Source organism: Python bivittatus, unplaced genomic scaffold, assembly GCF_059951505.1.
Source record: "Python bivittatus isolate LINGU-HERP-01145 unplaced genomic scaffold, Pbiv_v1 ctg000020_np1212, whole genome shotgun sequence".
NCBI classification, from domain to species: domain Eukaryota; kingdom Metazoa; phylum Chordata; class Lepidosauria; order Squamata; family Pythonidae; genus Python; species Python bivittatus.
Genome location: NW_028277030.1, coordinates 5,795,509 through 5,818,830, shown reverse-complemented (window position 1 = coordinate 5,818,830; position 23,322 = coordinate 5,795,509). Strand labels below are relative to the sequence as shown.

The window sequence follows — 23,322 nt, the reverse complement described above, 5'->3', positions numbered from 1 at the left end:
CTTGCTTTTGACATTTCTTTCAAAGGAGAAAAGTCTCACAATTGTTTAGTTCCAAATTGGCCAAGCATACCGTGCATCTCACTGCATAATTATGTTGCCCGCAATCTACTGTTTCTTTCATTTCCCAAGGGAAGGCTTCATGAGGGAACTCATCCCATCTGGCTTCTTCAGACTGGCAACTGTGGACAGCTAGGGAAGCTTCAATTCAATGGGGAGTTGTATAACAGAAACCCGCACTAGAGCCCTCTGCCAGCTCCAGTATGAACTATACTCAGAAACACTATGAAGAGAAATTTGAAATACATTTCTGTATGAGAGTAAGATAGAATAAGAAGCCTTTTTTTGCAAGAAAAATAAAGTTCTGACAAATTAGGTAGGGAATATCAATGAAATATTTTCCACTTTAAATTTTGGTCCATGCTGGAGCAAAATTTTGGAGCGTAGTAGTGCTCATTGTAGAGGACTAATGAGCATTATAATCAAGACACATTCCTATTCTGAACCAGAAGCACATCCTCCCAATTCCACAAGTTTAAACTGTTTATTTTATGTTCTTTGCTGAATTGAAAATCTAGACTTAGTAAATGCTTGCTGAGTACTGGTGTTTTAAACTGTTATGCAGCAAAGTTGTTCTTTTATTATTTTCTTGGACATTCTCTTGAAAAAGACATTGGTGCACGTTTTTATCTCAGATAAATTGCAGAAGGAGTTTGGTGAATAATTCTGTTGTTTCACAAAATTATTTCTTAGGAATAAGTCCTATTGAAGTAGTCCCTTACTTTTACCTTGAATAAAATATATTTGATGGTATTGGGCAAGACAGACAGACTCACAGACATTTGCTATACTTCATGTTTTTAAAAATTGCATGAAATAGCATGCTAAGCATATTGCATCTTTAAGCTCTCACATATAATGGGATGTTCTGTACAAGTATTTATGTTTGCATAGACATATAGCTGCAACTCCCAGAAGATATTATAGAAGCTGCCAGTACTGTAACAGGAAAAGCGGCAGCCATTTTGAATGAGTGCAAACATTGTGAATTTTCCAAAATTCAGGAAGTTCCACAGAAAAAGATTTCCCAGAGAAAACAAAATGGTGTTGTCTCTAACTGTTCAGTAATGCAGCGTGATAAAGTAGAGTTTCTGTGGATATGGGCTTAAATGTGTTCATCTGAATGTGCCTTCAGTTTTTATTTAGATCTTTATGCTAAGCATTTGAAGACCTTTCTTTACTGTTCAGGTTGAGGATCAAGTATGCACTCTACAACCCCAAATTATCTTTAGCCCTCTGAGTTATATTGAATTATACTTGCTGTTTTTCTCAGACTGACTTGAAACATTACCTGTGTCAGTATCTTCAACGAAACCACCTCAGTATTTTCCAGAGAAGCTGTGTTTTTAATTCTGCGTTCTTAGCTTTTTAACTCTGGTTCTTTGAAAAATTTGTGACCTCATACCTTTTTATGGAAGTGGCCAATTAGTACACTGTGGGCAACAGAAGTGTTTCCAAGACTTTCCACAATGTTGATTCCAAAATCTTTGCAGGAAGCGATGTGGAAGTTCCAAAGCTGAAGGTTGCTGGTGCTAACAATCTGGTAGAATAATTTTTAAAATAACATATTAGCATTGATTAAATGTATTATAATGCTAACTACAAAGTCTCTCATCAGCACAAAAGAAAGTAATAAATAAAGAAGGCAAACCTATGCTTCTGCTTTATAAGATAAATCGACTTTTTAAGAAATCATCTAAAATAATGCAAACTCTATTGACTTAGCTTTGCTGCATGTTAGCAGATGACAAAAATTAAAGACTAATATTCCACAAGGTTTGCTGCAAAGGCACCTGCTATCAGTGTTACTATGTTTTCTCTTCTAACCATAATAATATGCTCCAGGATATATAAAACGAACACATAAAGGAATTATTTGCACACATTTCATATCACAAAAATAACTTGCAGCACTATTTCAACTACAGCAATATGATGCAAATAATATACAATTTTACCACTGTCCCCTTCTTTCTATCTTTCCTTTTATCTTTTTCTAAGTTGTTTCTAAACTGCCTATTTAAAATGTTTTCTTATAAATAGGAAGACTGAATTTTCAATTACTTCACTCAAGACTAAGATAGCAATAACAGTCATGTAAGTTATTCCTGGGGAGTTTCCTTTCAAATAGGGATATTACCTAAGAAATTATGATTAGTAAATTATTTTTGTAACCAATAAAATTAATTATAAATTATTAAAGACATTAAATGGGATCAGTGGGAATCATGCACAGGAAGGGCAAGGAAGGAAGGGAATGTATAGTACCTTAACTCCACCTTTGCACTTCCAGGCACTAAACTTTTGGAATATAACAGGTTCTGTATTGCTTCCCCTTTGAGGGTGATATGCTGGATGTATTAGGAGTCCATACCTGTTTATAGCAAAGTAAATAATGATTTCATAAATAGCAAAAAAAAACCCAAAACTAGGCAAATTCCTATCAGATTGGTGCATTTGTTTTAACAATTTGCATTATTTATTTGATTTCTATCCCATCATTTATAGAAGAGCTCAAGATGTTAGACGTAGTGCTCATTCTTCCTATTTTTCACCACAACAACCCTGTAAGTTAAGCCGGGCTGAGAGATTTTTCATGACTGAGAGCGGACTAGAATCTGGGTGTCCTGCTCCCAGATCGATAACTGAACCACTAATCCACTCTAGTGCTCATTTGGTAATTTATTGATTCTAGTACAGCAAATGAAGTCTGTGGTGTGTATTCATAGGGGTCAGCTGGTGAAACTGAATAAATAAATAAACAGAAAAGGCACTAAGAGGTGGCTTTGCCTTTCTTTATTGAAGGTACTTTCAGGGTAGATAGTTAAGCAGAAGCATTTGATCGTATGCAGCATCCAACAGATTGTGGCAGAAAAAGTGATTCAGCATTTCTGGAGTAAGCAACTTGACGAAGATTCTGCAAGCAAAGAGACAAGCGAGAAACTGAACAGTAACTTGATTTTAAAACAAAAATTACTATCCTACACTACTGGTTAAGGTGTTAGATTAAGACCACTGGGAGTGACGGAAGGCAGCACTATGTCTAACGCCTGGAGCTCTGGAGGAAAGGTGGGATATAACATAAATACATAAGTACATTTATGATATGTATTTTAGAAGGCCGTTGAAGGTGCATGCTTAACCGACACAAGAAATGCAACACCTGCAATCCACTTCCAACCACTAAACAGATTCAGCCTCAAGAAGACAAAATCCTGGCCTACCTGGTCTGTCTCCAAAATTACAATGATTCCCAAAGATAGTTCTTCAGTTCAGATTATTATGGCTTCTGTTCTGAACCTGGCTGATGATGAAAATTTCTACAAGAATATGCCAAGATTTTTTGTGTATGTGTACCTTCAAGTCAGTTTTTGACTCCTGGCAACTGCCTGGACTAGCCCCTGCAGTTTTCTTGGCAAGGTTTTTCAGAAGTGGCTTGCCATTGCCTGCTTCCTAGGGCCGAGGGAGAGTGACTGGCCCAGGGTCACCCAGTTGGCTTTGTGCCTAAAGTGGGACTACAACTCACGGTCTCCCAATTTCTAGCCTGATGCCTGAACCACTACACCAAACTGGCTCTGTATGCCAAGTTTTACATTCCAAATATAATATTTTACAAAAAAAAAAAAAAGGATCAGAATGCAGTAACATGAGAAATATATGTTGATTCCACATCTCTGCAATGAATGAAACATAACAGATGAAAATATGACAGAATGGTTTAGAACAGGGAAGTCTATATGTAATTGAAATTGAAATGGACTCTGTTTACATAGTCTATGAGAAATGGACCATAGCATATCAATATGTTTTCATCCTGATGGAGGAAGGCCCTATTAAACATCAGAGTAAGCATTAAACACATTTTCCCCCAATTAATTATTGCAGATTTGCTGTGTATGTTTCTGTTGTGTATCTGTTAGCATGCATGAAATAAACTGTCAATGACAAAATAAAATAGGCAGAAAAGAAAAAAATACCTAGAGCAGGAATATGCTACATTATTACTGAAGGACATCACTGGTTCTCCTAATCTTGAACGGGGAAGGTGAAAAAAGTAACCATGTCCAGTACCACACACTGTGTTACTCTGCAGAGGAAATAGGAGTTATTAGGACATCTGACCCAACTCAACTAAGCTCATAGAACACTGAAAGATTTGTACCTACAAGCCAGGACATTTTATCATCGCTAATGGCATCTTAATGTCTCTATCAAAGTATTTTTGAAATCCACGAAGGTTAAGATAATGATCTCTCTGATAGTTGAGAGGACACATATAAACATGCCCAGTCCCCAGCTATTCCAAACACTGACATCAAATCTTGGATTTCAGATTAAGTCCTTTTCATTCATGATTTAGGTCATAAATGCAAACAATGTATGCATACCAACAGAATGGAGACAAAAAAGATAATTGTCTGCCCCAGTTCTTTAATAAGTATAAATCTTATCCATGAACAATTAAAGATAGGCAGAAGAGAAAAGCAGTAGCTATCCAGGAAAAGAAAAATCCATCCAACTTCTTTCTGTTGGAAAATGACAGGGAATGCTACAGGACTTCCGGGTGCTTAGGGGAACCATGACAGCCTTTTCACATTCTCCTCTTAGATAATATACCTATTGTATAATACCTCATAGCCTATATGCCTGAGACTAAAAGCATTTCCACACAAGGATTTGCCATCATTCCTATGGAAGCCCTGCACCACTGAGTTCCCACCTAGCATCCGTGCTGGGCAGCAAAGCCTCTTTTCTTCTGAATACATTGCCCAAAATCTCAAATAGCAACATTTAAGCTTTGCTATTTGAGCAGCTGGACTTCCCTGGGTCTGGGCTTAAGTATGCCACATGGACAGGACCAAGGTTGCATACAGCCTTATTGTCCAGCTGGCAGGAACACATTTTGTTCTTGTGAATACCAGCAATGGCTGTGATGTAGGAAAACTGTGGGTCATCTTCTGATTGGATCAGAGGATTTGGGGAGGAACTGGGGAGTGGAATCAGTGGGTGTGTAGAAATGCTCACAGTACCCTGATGAACAACGGTTGTATGCTTAACTGGGCTGGATTACAGGGAAAAAAATAAATGTGACTCTGTACATTTGACTAGTGACTAGTACAACCTCTGCTCCACAGGACAGTCTATAACACAGAGGTCCTGTGAGTATGTATCATTTTTAAAAGCCCCATGTAAAAGATTTCCCAAATCTATCTGTTTCATTTTCCATAACATTCCCATTTCATTCTCAAACAAACTTTTGTTCCATCCTATTTCTGTAACCCTTTGAATAATTTTTCATAATAGGTACTTCCTCTATTATAGCTGCTTCTTCCAGGGCCTCAAAGTAGCTTCCTTCCCTCACTTTTTAACATCAGAACTACCCTGTGATATAGTTAGGCTGGCTGCGGTTGGCCCCAAATCACTCAGTCAGCACCATGGTCACATGGGAATTTGAACACAGAATTTCCCTAATCTTAATCACTTACACTACTGCTATTTTTCTTACTATACACACTTTTGTATGCTTTGGGGAAAATAACTGAGTTCTGATTCACATTATAGATCAGGAATGATAATTAAGGTCAGTTCATCTTAAAATACAAACCAAATGGATTCTGTTTTGGACTTACCTGAATATATACTACAAGAAAAACAATAAGAAAAATAAAAATACTGTAACCATCATAACAATCCCACTATTTGGTGAGCATCTGTCAGCCTACAGCATCTCATTAGTAGCAATATACTTTCTTTCCAGTGTATCTATTTGAAATAAAACTATTTCATTACCAAAACAAGATTTAAAATTAGGAGAATATAAGAGAGAAGGCAATTAACCAGAATGAGAGTATTGCCTAGACATTCAGCGCTATAAAATCACAATCTGATCCAGATGTGCTCACTGGTGTCATTTGAAATGCTTGCTAGGTGGTTATTTCCCCAAAGGGATCACAAACACGACGACCAACTCACTTGCCAGAGGTCACTGGATGGATGGCTTTAAGAACGCTAGTTGTGACCTAGATCAAAGAGAATCCCTAGAATCAGTAGCCTAAGAAAGAAAGGCCCCAGATCCTATTTCCAGGTTTGTGACTTATCCAGGTTTCTCACTGTCATGATGTATGACATTTTTCATTTGGGTCACAGAACAATGAAATAAGAGTAGTACCTAAAGCACAAGTCTAGGCACCTTGTTACAGAAATATAGCTTGGCATATCATAGTGCCCATAGCACAGTTAATATAGAGCTTCTGTTGTCAACTCATATTATGTCATTGGATATTTACCTAAAATGCCAGTAATACAGTCCACAAATTATTTTTAACCTGGGGAGGGGAGGGAAGCCTGTATATTTATGTAGAGAACTAGTAGCTTGACAGCAGCAGTTTTAGGCAAGTAGAAAATTTTATGTGGAAATCAATTCTTTAGGGAACTTTATTTTATGGATTTCCCTGCAGCTAAATTTTCACAGAAATGCCTTTCTACATGAATATCTGATAGCACTGGAGTACAACCAAATTACATTTTATTCATAATATTGGCACTCTACATACTTGCTTAATGCATTGTTGAAAACTAAGCATTCATCTCTATTTGTTTCCTCCTCTCCTTTCCAAGGGAGAGTTGCTTGAAAACTGAAACATACGCAGGCATATTTGCAGACTATTTAATCAAGGTTCATGGTGAAAAGTCCAAAATTTTGTTGGGAACCCATTTATATGCATTGATGCTAGAAGATGCTAAGAAATGGCCTGTCCTGTACAGAAAGATGTGCTGGCAAAAGAACATGAGATAGTAAACTTGTGTCTGCAGGATTCTGCCACTTCAGACTGCAGGTGGAAGCTCATGTGCTCTACAAACATTACAAAATCTGAAGGTCAGAGACTAAGCTAGAAAACTGTCATTTAGCTTTCAGCATTTAAGCTTTCATATCTTTTGGATATACAAGTAGTCACCAGTTTAAGAACGAGTTCCATTCCCCAGGTCTGTCCTTAAGTCGAATTTGTACAGAAGTCGGAACGGTATTGTATCATACTGTATAAGTAGTATCATGTAATGAACTCAAACCATTGTGTATTTAACTCGAATCACTGTATATGTAACTTGAGTCATTGTGTATTTCACTCAGATTTTGCTACAATAGGCTCCATTCTGAACTATGGTCCTTAAACCAAGCGTTCTTAACCCGGGGATTACCTGTAATCCAAGTATAGTTCAACTACGTTACCTGCAGCCTATGAAATTAAGTCTTTTGAGAGGGAATGCTGAAATATGGATAATGATCACAGGAGCCAGTTCCACAAGCATTTCCACAGAGGCATTTGAAAACTGCTTCACCCCCATCCTCTTCTTCCTCTCATGGGCAAGGCAAAAGAACCTTCTGCTATATCTCCCAACTGGGATTGTGTAGGATAGCTCCTGAATGAGCTATTTGGCTCAGGGCACAATCTTTACACCAGATAAAACCTGCAGGGTAAGGAGTCAGGCTGCTCCTGGAGGACAAAACAGATTTCTTCAAAGAGAAAAACATGAGGGCAAGAGCTCCTCCACGTACAGATTGGTGGCATTGGGCAGAAGGAGGGTAGATTATGTCACGAAGAGATATCAGCTGAATTCTGCTCCCGTGTCTTGATCAACCAGGCCAAGCTGACATGTAGGACAAGGCTCTGCAGCCAATCCAGTTCTCCAAAGTTGCCTTAGACAGAAGCCATTTAAAGCAGCAATTTAATTCTAGCCAAACTTTTTCATAAAGGTATTAAAACACAAATCTGTTTGGTGCTCAGTTTGACTTATAACGTTTTAAATGATCATACTCAAACAGAAGAACTGCATAGATTTTTTTTCCCCCCTCTTTCATGTTAATAACACTCAGGATCATCTATGAAACTGGTTGGAGATAGATAATGAGAGCTGAAGTTGCATGAGGACTAAAGTACTACTTTTACTGGAGAATGGGAAGGCTGAGATTTTGCATTCTGCTCATCCTTGTGACACTGAGCTGATGATTTTGACACACTACCACTCCCTCTACACAAGATCATGTTGAGACCACATAGGGACGGGAGTAAGAGAAACATATACCAGCCTCTCTTTGGAGACCCAAGGTAATAGCAGCAGTAATACTACTAGCATATTATAGAACAGATTAAAAAGCTGGTTTTATCATAATTAATGCTTGGAATCTGCTGTCACAAGCTATGATAATAGCCACTAGTTTTAAGGACTGAAAAGGAGATTTGATGGATTTGTAGAGGTGGAGAATAGTTCCAGTGATGCTTCTTTGTCATGATGACAATATAAAACCTCCATGCTGGAAACCACTATAAAAAGTGGCTGTAGCCTTTGGACTTCCCAGAACATCTGATTTGCAATAAACAATGAAATGAGCTTTAATTTAATCTACAAATTCAACTGTTAGGGAGAGGAAGCCTCAAGAAAACAGAGCACAGTATCACTTATTTTTGCTTTTCTATATGTGCAAAAGTATTGTCTTTGTATCTTACCTCTATCAAATTATCAGGAGCCTGGATATATATTCCAGCTGGTGATAGAATTTCAGTATTGGAAAGGCCATCAGTGCCCACTAGCCCAATAATTGTATTATGACGTATTTTATTATTTTGACCTCGCCGCTCTCCTAAAAATATGATTGCAAATTAGTAATTTATTGCATAGAAGACTATCTATCTATCTATCTATCTATCTATCTATCTATCTATCTATCTATCTATCTATCTAATGCACATGCGCGCACACACACACAAACATACAAAATTGTTCATGGTCCCAGCTGCTACTGATTTAGATTTAATGAAGTGAAGGAGGAATGGACTGTTCTGAGGAGAGTAGCAGATAAGCTCAAGTCCCAATAGCAGCTGCATAGCTGTCAATCTGCTTGGTAAATAATTGCTTGGTAAATAATTTTTAAAAAGAAAAAAAAAACTTTGCTGCAGGGAACCAAAAGTTAATGTGTGTGAGTGAGTTGTAGTTAGAGATCAAACTGATGACTTGGACCAATATGTGGAGTACTTTATTCTGCAGCCTGGTAAAGCAAAGAGGGCTGTGTATGTTTCCATAAGTACTACTGTGCTTTACACACGTGCTCCTAAAGTTGCTGAGGCTATATAAATGCAAAGACTAATAACATGCTGTTGATCTGGTTGATTGATTTAGTTTATGTTCAAGTGCACTCTGTGCATGCTCTTCTGCTTTGTTGATGTGAGCTTTGTGGTGCATTTGCAAATATCAAGACCCTATTCAACAGTCTTTAGTAAGTCTTTGTTCTTTTGCTTGTTGTGTGGTGCTCTTCTGGTTAACTGCTGTTGACGTAGATCTGGTTATTGTGTGCAAACATTTTTGTCCTGATCAGAATTCTTCTTTAGATGATTCTGCTCTACTGGAGCATTACTGTCTTATCAAAATCATCATATTCTATATATTTATGAAAGTGTTACTATAAGCAGCCAGCAGCAGTGCTTATCTTTAATAACTGTTGAAAGCAGAAGAACAACAGATCCCAGAGGAATGGGAACATAGTCAGTAAATTAAACGTGAGCTAGAGTGTTGCTTAAGTGTTCCTACTCAAGAAGGTTGATTACACAAATTCACTTTCCTTTGGGGTTTTTCCTCATCCCCCTAACTGCAGCATGAATATGCCCTGGTAACATTTTTTTGTCGTATCTTTCATCTTATCCCCAGCTTATACTTGAAGCAGCTTATAGTTATCTTTGGCTGTTCCAGCTTTAAAGTAGGAGTTTCCCTGTTGTCTGGATATAATTTTCATTGTGGATATGATCAGTATGCCCTGCTGATGATGTGGTTGCTGATTTAGTTGGGGGTTTCATATGTCCAGTTCTTCATGGCCCGTTTAGGCATCTGCAGGGACATTCCCTCCCCTCTGGTTGCTGGAAACAGCTCTTCATAGCATTTGTGTCTTGAGCTGCAGGAGAGACCAGACAACTGGCTTCAGCAGAAGCATCAGCCTACATAATGCCCAACCAATGCATTTGAAAATACTCTTCAGGTCCTTGATAAACCAAGACCTGTTTGTTGTTGTTTTTAAGCAGGTGTAGTGTTTTCTTGAGAGAATGCTAGTCCTCTGCTGCACAAAAGGTTGACTGAAACTAGGAAAAAGAGCCAGCATATGCCCCCTCTACATTCCTAGCTCTGCCATCATTGACTGCATTTCACGTTTTTGCTGCTGCTGAGAGATGTACGTTTTATTGGTTTTCTTACTTCGGTGCAGGGACAGTGCTATTTTGGCTACTTTGTTATGGCTTTGGCAGTATTTGGTGAGAATATTATGGTGATGATTGTTGTTACTGCAGATCAGCCAGTCACAACTGTGTGTCTTCCATGGCTCTCCACTGGCTACGTCTGGGTGCCACCAGCTGTCAGGTCAGAACTAGGCTCCTCGGTTGCTCACTACACTGCCCTTCTTTTGCAGCAGTACTGGAGGATGGCACTCACTCATTATCATTGCTTCCTGTGACCTGTGAGATGGGTTACTTTGGGACATGGGATAAGCTTGTATTCAGAAGAGGAGGGGTTGCAACAAGCAGGCACATCAGAGGTTCTCCATCCATGCATTCCTCCACTCCTGCAACATGCTTGTTGGACAGCTAGACAGATGGCTAAACCTGCCATACTAAACTCCTGCCTACACTTGTCCAAAGCTGCCTGTCTCATATAGGACCTTCTCTGTGGTAACCCTTACTTTGTGGGGCTCTCTTCCCCTGAAAGATGTGCAGCCTGTGCTTCGTCAGCGTTCCGTAAACAAATTAAATCTATATTGTTTCAGGGAGCCCTTAGCACCCAGCTGGTTTCAATGAGGACTTCTATTTTCATTATTTAATGTGTGGTTTTATTGTTGTTTTCTTTATTTTTATGACATGCACCACCACAGGCCTTTAGGACTAGGAGGTAAGAAAAACACAAATAAATAAATAAATGGGAGGATGATTGGTGGCTGATTTCCCACCAGCAGGGGAAATGGGAGAGAAAATGAAGCCAGAGAATCTATTAATCCTTTTCTTTAACTTGGCCCTCAGTAGGTTCACAAGAACAGCACCTTTTATCAGTCATGTTACTGTTGCAGAATAGGGATTGGCCATGGGCACCACAATTTACACCAACATACTTTTCTTCCAGCTCAAAGATTAGTGAATAAAACTTTAATGCAGCCATCTGGAATAGCCCTTTGTCCAAAAAGCTGATGGCTGCCATATGTTTATGTTTGCTTTGTTGTTTGGATTGCCATCTTGTGATTATTTTGTAGTTGTTTTGGTTATTTTTTTTATATGTTGCTATTTTTTGTGAGCAGCCCAATGTCAGTTGGAGAAGGAAGGAAGGAAGGAAGGAAGGAAGGAAGGAAGGAAGGAAGGAAGGAAGGAAGGAAGGAAGGAAGGAAGGAAGGAAGGAAGGAAGGAAGGAAGGAAGGAAGGAATTTTAGAAGACCTTTGTTCTGTCTTTTGAGACTCAAGCGCTTCTCCAGTAACAGATTCTAAGTTAATAATTACCTAACTGATGCTGGGGTTTTTTCTCATTCAATGCTTTCTTACCAAATTACTTTTATGGCTTTGGGATGGAAAACAAAGAAGCCATGGTGTTCTCTGTGGTTGAAACACTCAAAATATTTCAGATGTTTTCTGACAGAACACAGCATATGGAACTTATAATAAGAATGCATAATTAGTTGCATCATAACTTGCATTACAAAGATGGATGGGACATATTGGCTACTGGACTTGTATACTGTACAATTTCAAAATCAGTTTGGAAGAAAGAAATGGATGATGAATTTCTTCAGCCAACAAATAACACAGAAAGCAGAAGAAAGTTAAAAATTAAAACTGATTTTTTAAAAAAAAAAAAATAGGTAGACAAAACTGATCATACTACAGTGTATTAAAATAATGTGAATATTGTGGGGAAAAAATTAAGCTGCTTTTCAGATAAAAACTGATGCCTGCCACTATTTACATGTGAGGGACAAAACCAGCAAAAAGCTAAACAAAGGCCAGGAACTTAATTCTTAATCCTATGAACTGAGCCTGTTGAAGACTTGCAGATAAGTCTTGCACATAATTTCCTTGGAGTAAGTTCCATGGAACAATAGAAGTTTAATGCATAGGATTGTAGCCTGAACAAGCTAAAAATGATTACCATTTTATCTTTTGGAAAACATCTTTTTAATACCTCTAGCAGTATGGAATTTCACAGAATAGGATGCATAAGAAGTAAGATTCAGGTTCACTTTGTGTGAACCTATGCAGGTAGCAAAGGGTTGCATGCATCCACCCAAACATAAAAAGGAATTGCACGCCAGTTCCCTGATAATCCCCCATCCAGAATTATGGCATTGATCCTGGCCAAATCAACAGTATTTCATTGATTCATTTGGGTCCATGTCTTGTATTAGAAGAACTGAGACTGTAACATTTCCACAACAGAAATGTACTACTGAACATGATCTGCACAATGATGTGAAATATCTTTTGATGGTTGCTTGTGTTGTAAGAACAATAGAAAGCCTCCTTTCTCTCTTGGTATGTATACCTGCATGCAGAGAAAGAGGGCTATGCAAAAATTACTCTAACATATGCCACATGTTAGTCTGGGGAGGTAGTCTGTCCAACTCGTTCCCAATTCTAGAATGTTATATAGGAAAACTATAGTTCTGCTTTCTCCCTAATCTTTTTCCCACTTGCTACTTGAAGTGCTTTCCAACTCCCCTGGAGCTGAAAATTATACTGGAATGAATGTTGCTGTTCCCATTGCTGATCCCAGTCCTGTCTCTACTGCCTCTCTTTCAAGTCACTGTGATCACCTACCTTCCCCCCAAGGTAAAGTGACAATGTCTAACATGTCTTATATCCCTTTGAGTCTGTCATTGAACAATGTCAGAATAAGCCAGAAAACATTATTTCTGGGCAAAGATGGCTAAGGATGACTTAAGTTTATCTCCTTCATAGGCTGGGGACAAGATAAAGGCAACATCATGATCATGATCAACATCATGAATGATGTTGCCAGGGCTTTTTTGCTGTGGTTAGAGATAACTAGGGAAAATCCCAACACCTTTCATGAGAAAACATAATGCCAAACAGCATGTATAAACTTTTTGTTTTTTACCAGAATGAGATGAAGTTGGCAGATACACTAGACCATCATAAGATGAAGCCTGCCAAATTTATAGTGTGTTTGAGTTACATTCCTTGACAATATGAGTTATTCAAGTACCCATAAGATCTGTTGTTGTTCTTGTTGTTTTATACAAAAACTGGATAAAATGTACAAGAAAGCTAGAGCACAAGGCTACAATTGGGGTGACCAAATGCAAGTGTGACTTTGATTTGAAGACAGTTCTACCAATCTCTGAATCTTGGGGATTTTCATATGAAGATTTTATGTTGCTTCAGAACCAGCTCCAGACCTGTATAGCCACAGAACACTAGCTAGTTCTGAGAGCTTTCTACTTCCAGAGCCAAGCTGGGTTTTTCTTATCAATGGTGTGGGCACACAGTTTTGCATCAGTAGGAACTGATGCCTCACTCCACCTTCTTGGATTCATAGCGATGTGAATTCTCTCCCACCCCATACAGCTTCAGTGTCCTGTTACTAATCTCTTTCTGTAGGGATTGTTTAGCTTTTATCTCCCCCTTTCTCTCCCACAACAACATGCAATTATAATTACAGTGTTGAGGAAAGTGCCTGTTGCAAATCAGTAATACATGCTATTGTTTCATTTTCACAACTCTCAGGAGCTATTGAATACAGTGGAGGAAAGGTGGCTTAATGGCTTTGTGGCTCACCCTATGTAATGGTATGTGGGAATGACCTTGGGAGGCAGGGAGAAGAGCCACAGCCAGGGGAATGGTCAGACAAGAGGCAGCTCAGCCTGCAAAAGGAATGTGGGTGTGGCAAACATCTCAGAAGGGACTCTCCTTAGTTTCTTGGGCTGTAAAGGTGAAGGGGGAGAAATGTACTTTCAGACTTGCAAGATTCTGTTAATGTAACCTTAGAATAAAGTAGAATTAGTCCATCTGGTCATGCTTTCTGTCTGGATGACGTTGCTAGGCTTACACATTAAGTCAGAACTGCTTAGATGTTCTGACAGACTGAAAACTATACCTGTATCTGATACGTACAGAAAAAGTTGGCGGGAGTAGCAATTTATTTCTTTTTATGAGGAGTGGGTGGTAGGGGACCTTTGTTACTACAGAAGCTATGGCAGCATGAGTGCTGACTGAATGCCTTTTTTCACTCTCCTGTCACTGAGCTGGAGGAAGCACTGATTAGTTCATGGTGATCTCTGCATCTTCTCAGCATTTTGGCAGAAGTGAACATAATCAAAGATCAGCTTCAAAGTGCTATTGATGGGTTGGAGGGTAAATGGAATCAGCTGTAGTGTGAAAGTGCCTTAATACTACTCCTCTCCACTGAGATGATACAGAGCGAAGTATCCAAACGTTCTCATTCTTAAAATCCCCCTCTGGGTTTGTATGTGTGCAATGTGATGCCCTGGAGACAGGACGAAGATAACTTCATCTCATCTCAACTGAATTTAAAAAAAAAGCACCAGGAGTTGTCCCATTCAGCATTGGGCTCAGGGTTCATGCTGAGTCAAATATGCTTTTTCATTTACTTATTCATTTGATGGAGGGACTTCTGGTCCATGAAATATTATGCCAAAAACATATCTGTGATACCACAGGACCTTTTTTTGGTTACCAGGCTGCTGATGTGTGATGCTTCCAAGTTTCATCATTAATGAGTCCTTCACAAAAATGCTTTCAACACCTGTTTGCATGCAAACACCCAGGCACCCACAGAAACCTTATGAAAGCTTGAGAACCTGCTTTAGTAATTACTTCTGCTCTTCAATTCTTGAAATCTGTTTGTTACATTGACTGAAATGTCATTTTCTCTTTTTATACAAATGACTATTTTTCATCTGAAAATAAAACCTCTGGAAACAAAATTGTAAAACAAAGAACATTGAGCAAAAAGGGTGGGAGGAAAATTTCAAAATAATCCTTTTGAACTGAAAATTTCTGCAAACCTCTATAAAACTTTTTTTTTTTTAGTTCACTTACCTATTTTAATTCCATGGCCCATAATATTGCAAAAAGTGTTATTTTCAATCCTGAAATCTGATATTCCTGATAGGCTAACTCCTTGAGCAAAAGAATCCAACACAGCACAATGTTGAATGTAAGATTCTAAAAAAGAGAAAAAGAAAAAGATGTGGATACAGACCAGCAGAACTGAAAAGGAATGCAATTCCATAGTGTTTGAAAGTCTCCTTTTCAGTGATAATTCACATGACATATTACAGTGGGTTTAAAGACAGTGGAGGAATAAATATCAAAAGTAGAATGTGCCAATAGTTGTTTAAAATAGCAGCAGAATCATTTCAATCAATTACATAAAATGGACAAACAACTGAGGGAAAATAACAGAAGCTTAACTTCCAAAGACCAGCAGAAGAAGCACTGAGTGGGTTTGTGCGTGGAATTTAGCAAACAAGTTGATCCTGTTAGAAGTGGGAGGAAGGTGTCTAGAACCAGTCTTCCTGAGAAGATCTTAACCGTTGGGCAGAATCTATAGCAAGCAGCCCAATGCCTAAGACCGTGAGTTGTGGCTGGGAAAAAACTGATAGCCAGGAAAGCTCTTTTAATTGTATGAAAGCTAGATTGTTACAGAAGGAACTGGGAGGGCCAGATTCATGTCCTTACTTAACCATGAAACTCACCAAGTGACTTTGTGATAGTCATAGTCTCTCAGCTAACCTACCTCGCCAAGTTCTTGTGAGTAGAAAATAAGAAATTGCACCCATGTGTACTGCCTCAGGCTCCTTAGAGGAAAGCAGGTTACCAGTATCAGAAATATTTGTTTGTTCTGGATAAACTGAATTTCTAAACTGTCTTCACAGGACTCTCTATAGTAACAGCCCTGCAGTAATCTAATATGGATGCCACTGCATTATGTATAACTGTAGTCAAAATTATATTTTCCCTAAATGTACTACAGCTGGCATATTGACTGAGTTGGTTGGGGTATTTATATGTTGACAAAACTTGGGAAGCCATCTGGTGCAGTATGTCTGAAAGTGTCCTGGTGGACTATAGATGCTGCAGCCTCATCCAATTGTAGCTAAATCTTGGATTCCTTTTTTGGCTAAATCATTAACCAGCAACAGCTTGGTTATACCTGGATGGAATTTTAATAGGCTGGCTGTATCCACCTTATTACTGAGTCTAGATACAGTTGATTAATTGGTCTCACCTCACCTAAATCTGACTTTAAAAAGAGATTCAGAGTTCGGTGTCATCAGCATACTGATAACATTTTGCTCCATTTCCCTGAAAGAATTTTTCCTAGGGATTTGAGGAGGAAACCAACTAGTATGAGAGACAAGATGGAGCTTTACAGAGTCACACAGTACAAATGCACTGGAGCAGAGCAACTATCCCGTAGCATTATCTTTCAGCCTGCAATTTCTTCTGTTTTTCAGCATCCAAGATGACCAAGGTATCTTTATCCCTCACTTTCACTCAGATGCTAATTGAAGTGGTTCTTAATAATCATCTTCATCCAGGAATGAGTATGAAGTTGACTAGCCATCATGTCCCCATGCAGAAAACAGAGGAATAATTATTAGTTGCCAGAATTTTGGAAGAAAAAGCAATGCCAGTTTTCTGGACTTTCCTGCATAGAACTGAAATAAGCATCTGAATCAGCAAGTAGAGTTTATATACCCAGAGCCTTTCCAGAAGTGATCGTCATTGTTAGCTTTCATCAGTGGTGTTTTGGTTGGGAATTGGAGCAACTATTCATAACGCCCACATGCAAAATAAATTAATAAATACCCTGTTAAGAAAACAATATAACCACCACCATCATGTCTAGTAATTAAAATCTCTTACTAGTCATTTGAGCATTTCCAGCAACAGTCAGCGCACTGAGATGCTTCTGGAATGCTTGTCCCACATGATAGAACTGTACACCTGTCAAGCATAGTAGACTCTCTTCATCATAATAGGACTCCACAGTGACAATGCCCCCCATGTTCTGAGATCCAGGTTTTCTCTCACTTCTCTTATAGAGGCACTCTGAGTTGTCTGAAAAGCAGCAAGGGAGGTAGAGATTATTCAGAGCTAGAACTGAGAACGTTCAAACATCCCAGAGGAGAGACGAGAATTTCAGCAAATCACAAAGGAAATAGGCAATCATCAGACCTGAAGTAATACTTAACAGAAATGGCACTCATTTTATGACACACTTTAAGGCATTATCTTTAGACAGCTCCTTGTAACAGTTTTGCTATTACTCACTCATAAAAATGTTAACTGTGGAAAGAAAATCATATCTGTTCTTGTGCTACGAAAAAGCATTTTAGTCACAAGAATCCTGTAAAATGCTTAATGTACTCAGCATGTGTCTCAAAAATTTACGTAAACATAAATTATTCCTACAATTGTCTTCTTGATTAAAGAGTGCATTGTAAACACAGCAAATCCAATGTTCATGTATATTAAGGTTCCCATTCACTGTCTTTGAAGTGCAGTCTTATTTTAAACAGTTATCCAAACATTTGTTTTCTGCATGTTGATGCGTATTTCTTACAAAAGCTCAAAATCTTTATCCTCTTTCCCTCTGCAGCTGGGGAAGGAGTGGGATGAATCAGCCTAATACATTAATCTAAAGCACAAAATTATATTCTGAAGATGCCTACTAAATTTAATTGCCCCTTCATCTCCCATTTCAAGCAAGCAGAAAATGCTTCAATTCACTCTGGTTAATATTTCAATATCAAAAACTGAAAAGATGAATTTTCTTGGAGCCTGTACATAAAGAAAACCAAGAAGAGCCTCTGAAAAAGTGATAAAAACCTGGGATGTTAAAAGCTACAATGCTGTGCTCACTTATTTACTTCTCTCCAGCATGGTGCCCTCCAAAGGCACACACTTCTTCCTCACTCACCTCCTGAAATGCCTGCTGCTTTACAGAGTTGCAGATGGGAAATTTTTTCAGTTGTGACATTTCCTTGGATGACTAGATTCCTACTCAGCAATGCCACAACAGCTCTAAAAGCAAGACGTTCTTCGAGAACCTGCTCTTCAGTAACACTGTAAAGATACCTATAGGATATATAAGAATAAGTACAGCTAGTCCTACCAATTCAGTGATAATGTGTCAACAATTCAATCACTTTTTTTAAAAAAGCCAGAAATAAGCTTAATTGGAAGCAGAACTTAGCCTTAATGCATATTCTAGCATCAGCACTGAGCTCCCCTTTCTTTGATGACTACTTACCTTTCCACTGTTATGCAAAGGCATTCAGTACACACCCGCAGTTGCCTACATATGTGACTGTTTCAGTTGACATACAGTTGTACAAATGCAGATCCACAGTGGTATAACTTCAAATTAACATCACATGAACATTGCTAGAACAATGCTGCCAACTCAGGTATGATTACCTTAGTGGAGGTGTAATATAGAGTTCTGTGCCATTTACTTTCTTAATGGTAACAATTTCGTCTTTTTTTTGAGCACCTTCAAGACCTCCTCCACATACAACAACTTCATCTCCAGGTTTCCAATCCACAAAGTCCATTAAATCCAACTTTGTATCATTAGGGTGTGCTGCTGATTTTAGGTGTGTGACTGACACTTTTGGGACACAACCTGAAATATTAAATAAGATGAACATATGAGAAAAAAAGGATGACATAAAAAGCTGCAGTTTCATTTTTCTTTATAAGTATTAAGCACTTTCATTTCAGCTCAAAATATTCCAAATTTATGTTTAAAAACATAATGAGAACTATCTATGGATTAAGAACTCGTCTTCGTTCTCATTTTTAACTTTTTAATATAGTGCTATCATTTTGCAAGTATCTCTAGTTGAAAAATACTAAACATTTTTGTTATGTAACTTTTCATTTTTTTTTTTTTAAGTGAGTTGAAAATTGATGTTCTGTGAGGTGGGGAGACACAGTTGCTACAACTTTGGCAGCACCTTGTTTTTAGCCACAGCCAGGAAATCAAAGAAAGGGCTACCCACTGCCCAAATTAAGGAAAACAAGCTAAGCCCTGTAAAACTTCTCCAACCCAATACAGTGCTCTGAAGAAAATGTTAAGTCAGCCCTAATTCTAGGACCATCACAATGACATCAAGTTTGAGTTCCATAGCTCAAAAGGTTTGGCCAAATGCTATTTTCCTGTGTCGTCTCCCAAACCTAGAACATACGGCTAAAAATATTTTCCTTTTTTCTCAACTCAGAGAAGAAAATAATCACTCCTGTGATGTTGGCCCTAGTGAGATGCTACTCCCAGCAGCACACAGGCACACTGAAGACTGTTGTTAACAATACTTCCAATGGCAAAACTGATAGCATATATCCACAACAGAAGCCTAACTAAATTTAAGCAAGAATGACATCATGCAGCAAGGCAAATATAAACATTTACAGTATGGTTTTTAAGGTGGTTTAAATGTTTATAAACACTGCAAATTGGTCAGAATACAGAGTAGGAACAAGTTAGAAATTAAATACCTATTTACCTTTTCCAAGCAGCTCTCTTCTCTTTTCCTTTTAGTACTCATAAATAAAAATAAATAATAATGCAGTAAAGACTTCAATATTAAGTTCAACGGTATGAACTTTTTTCATATTACAAAATAATTTGGTGCACTTTGAAACTTCTTATCAATGTCATACTAAGCTCAACTATACAATAGGAGCAACCCTATATTCATACCTATTTTGGAAATCATATTTAACATTAATATACATTTTCTATTTTGAACAGTTTAATTGACTTTATATTCTCACAGCATTAACAGCTTCCAGTTTCTATTGTATAGACACCACTGTACTTAGCCATTATTTGTATTCCATAAGAAAATAATTAATTTGGGGTAAAAAAAGAAACATGTATTACATCAATATAGATAGAAATGGTTGATCATAAATTTAACCATTCTTAATCAGAAAATAAAACAATATCTCCCATTAAATGCGGCTTTATTTAAAGAGACGATTATCTGTCATGCAGTGCTTGCAGGCTTTAATATACAATGCCTTAGAAGCATGAAATGAAGTCACTGTTTTGGGGGGAGCCACTTCAGAGAGGAAAAAAGAGATCAAAGTCCTTTATTTAAAAGGACTTTTATGCTGCTTCAATCCAAGTGAATCTAAACAGCTTACAAAAGTAATACAGGTAGTCCTTGTTTAGTGTCCACAACTGAGACTGGCAACTTGGTCATTAAGCAAAGCAGTTGCTAAGTGAAACCACAACTGTGCTTACAATCTTCCTTCAGTTATCCTTTGCTTTACAGACCTGCAAAAGTCATAAGTGCGAGGATTGGTCATAAAAGTTACTTTTTCATCACCATTGTAACTGTGACTGGTCACTAAGTGATGCAGTCATTAAATGAGGACTACCTGTAAACCATAACCAACCATACCAAAATACCAATAAATATCCAAAACTCAAATAATAACACAAATACTGTACATCTCCTTGTCTGTGTCGTACAATGGTTCAGCTATATATGTTGTTCCCAGATATCTATTTAGAGAGTCTAGTGGCTTTAATAAAAGTGTCTCTGAGATGGAAGTACAGCTGCAATCTGCTGAATTAGTAAAGTGTTCATTTTAAATATGAAAGCAGATTCATCCAGTTAAGTTTTGCTTGTTAGCATGTGAAGGGAAAACGTGGGTTGGGGCAGAACAGGAGGTTTATTGGTGTATTGCTCGATATTCTTCCTGAACAAGCCAGACTAGTTCAAGGGACATGCTGGAATCCCCACTAGCTTCAGCTAGGGACCTTCAAAGTGAACATGCCATAATAGAAATAGCTCAGGGCTTAGTGGTTTTTATGGCAGCGAAAGGCCTTCTGTTCTTTACACTAGAATATGAAATATCTCTTGCTTCTCCAACATTTAACACAATGCTTGTCCATGTTAATTAAAAGTGTTCCTCCTTTATTATCACTCTAGAAAGCTAAGAACACAACTTGCTGTCTTCTGTGCCAGATAGTTAAGGGTCTGTTGGGTAGAGCAAGAGATCATCATCATAATAAGGGATAGGGGAAAAATTAGTTCTATTAGCACTTCAATGGAAACATAAGCTAATTTACACTTCCTAAAAATCCAAACATAAACCAAAATGCAGCTATCCTTCAGTATTCCTATTTTTCTAAATTTTGATAACAAAACTGCATCAGAATGTACATAAACAAAAACGCACATAAACAGAAATGAAGAAATGAATTTCATAATAAGATGTGCACTGTGGCTGTTCTCTTTACTTAGCATACAGATTGTTTCTGGTATGAAATCCAGCAGAATTTTATTTAATTACTATTTTTCTTTTCCTCAGCCAACTAGTTTTCCCCCTAGACTTTTTTCTCTCTCTTTTTTTAATCAGTCCAGCAGTACATTGCTTAATCATTTCTACTGTCATTCAGGTCTTGTAGGCCTCCCAAAGACATGATAGAGCCAGGAAGCCTTTCAGTCTAATAAATAGTAATGTGAAACTCTTTTAGTGCAAGTGGCTGGGGAAACAATGAAATAATGCATTTGAAATTGGCTTGACCTAAAATGGAGGTTGTGTACTTTTTATTAGTGTATCAATTTCTATGAAAGTTGCTATCAGCTTTTCAAGGTTGGCTGGATCAGGAAACTGATATCACAAAGGATACCGAAGCTCTATTTTATTGTTGAAGGATATAATAACAAAATCAAGAAAGCCCCTCTGCCCCCTCTTATACCAAAGAGAATCAAGTGGGGTTATCTTGAGTTTCTTTCTCACCCCCTCTTCTTTTTGGGGCTAAGTTGATGTTTATTTAACTGATTTTTCATTCCTTCTTCAAGACTACCTCCATATTCCTCTATGATCACTAAATTCTGTTCAATTGTGATAGTTGTTACAGGATGCTGGGTATGAATTACACTCACATTTGGATAGCCTGGTTACTTATGTCTTTCATGGGAAGTTGCTGCATTGGATGTTTGTTGCTAACTTTTTGTCCCTCTAATATGCTAATACCTCATCTTGTTCTATTAGTTCATATATTACCACTTTCTTTTTTATCTTTAATGGTAAAATAAATAAATAAATAAATTGGGTTTTTTGTTTTGTTTTTATTTTTCTCCTCAAGACAGTTGGAATTAAGGAAGAAAAGACTAATAGAATAAAAGTAATTAATCTGGGTGTAGACTTGAACCTGGATCTTCATGGTGTCAGTCTAATATAAATTACAAACCATGTAATCCATGCTGCAAAACAAATCACCAGATTCAAGCATAATCTTATTCCTCATAATGCCTCTGGGCTTCTTATACACCCCAGAAATAGAAAGTAAAATGGGGTATTTGCAGCCCAGACCTTGCTTTGCTTTCTGAAAGAGTATTTTGTGATTAATTAGGCCAATAATGGCAACTATTTTGTGAAAGTGTCCATAGCATGCCCTTTAAATTTTAAATATACCCATGGAATATGATATAGCATAAACAGAAATTGAATGCGCCCCATGTTATTTCTACATCAAGTCTCCCTGAAGACCCCTTTCTATATCAGTATAATCATCCCAGCAAAAAATCATTCTGTCCTTTCCTGTTTTTGTTTGAAACTGAAAGCCAGCTAAAATACTCATTTTTCTTCCATAACGAATTAAATCATCATGGAGAACAAAACAAAGAAGAAAATCTTGATGTATTTATAGGACTGTAGAGAAGGATAATGTGTAAACAGAAAGTAACAATTCATTCAAACTATACATAAGATTTTTGATGCAACTATAAGGTAACAAAGACAATTTTAATATTTCCTGTTTGATGAGGATAGGTTTTATTTTCACAGAATCAAAGATCATAGATCACTGATGGAAAGGGCCATTTATGCCATTAAGTTTAACCCCTTGCTGAATACCAGAATCTAGATTCATCCCTAACTGAATCCCTAAGTATCCAGCCTCTGCTTGAACTCATTCAGTGAAGGAACCCACCACCTCTCTAGGTAATTGGTTTCTTTGCTTCAACTATTAGGAAGATTCAATCAGAATCTATCTTCTTGTGACTTAAAATCTTTAATCCATGTCCTGCACTGTGGAACAATGGAGAACAGATCTTGAACACCTACTATCTGATATTCTGTACATATGCAAAGAGAGCTATCATATGCCCCTTCAATCTTCTCAATGCTAAACATTCCCAGTTCCCACAGTGTCTCTTCATAAAACATAGGG

At 37.7% G+C, this 23,322-nt stretch overlaps 1 protein-coding gene across 1 annotated transcript in view; it reads right to left on the bottom strand.

Moving 5' to 3' along the window:
* PKHD1 (PKHD1 ciliary IPT domain containing fibrocystin/polyductin) overlaps positions 1-23,322 on the bottom strand; it is a 276,749-nt gene that overhangs the window by 123,324 nt on the left and 130,103 nt on the right. The window contains exons 36-43 of the mRNA XM_088149932.1: positions 18,546-18,753; positions 18,046-18,203; positions 16,989-17,183; positions 15,156-15,281; positions 8,562-8,695; positions 4,035-4,144; positions 2,326-2,431; positions 1,463-1,597 (exon numbers count right to left, since the gene is read on the bottom strand). Coding sequence (XP_088006058.1) covers positions 1,463-1,597; positions 2,326-2,431; positions 4,035-4,144; positions 8,562-8,695; positions 15,156-15,281; positions 16,989-17,183; positions 18,046-18,203; positions 18,546-18,753 — 1,172 coding nt within the window. The remainder of the gene's footprint in view (positions 1-1,462; positions 1,598-2,325; positions 2,432-4,034; positions 4,145-8,561; positions 8,696-15,155; positions 15,282-16,988; positions 17,184-18,045; positions 18,204-18,545; positions 18,754-23,322) is intronic.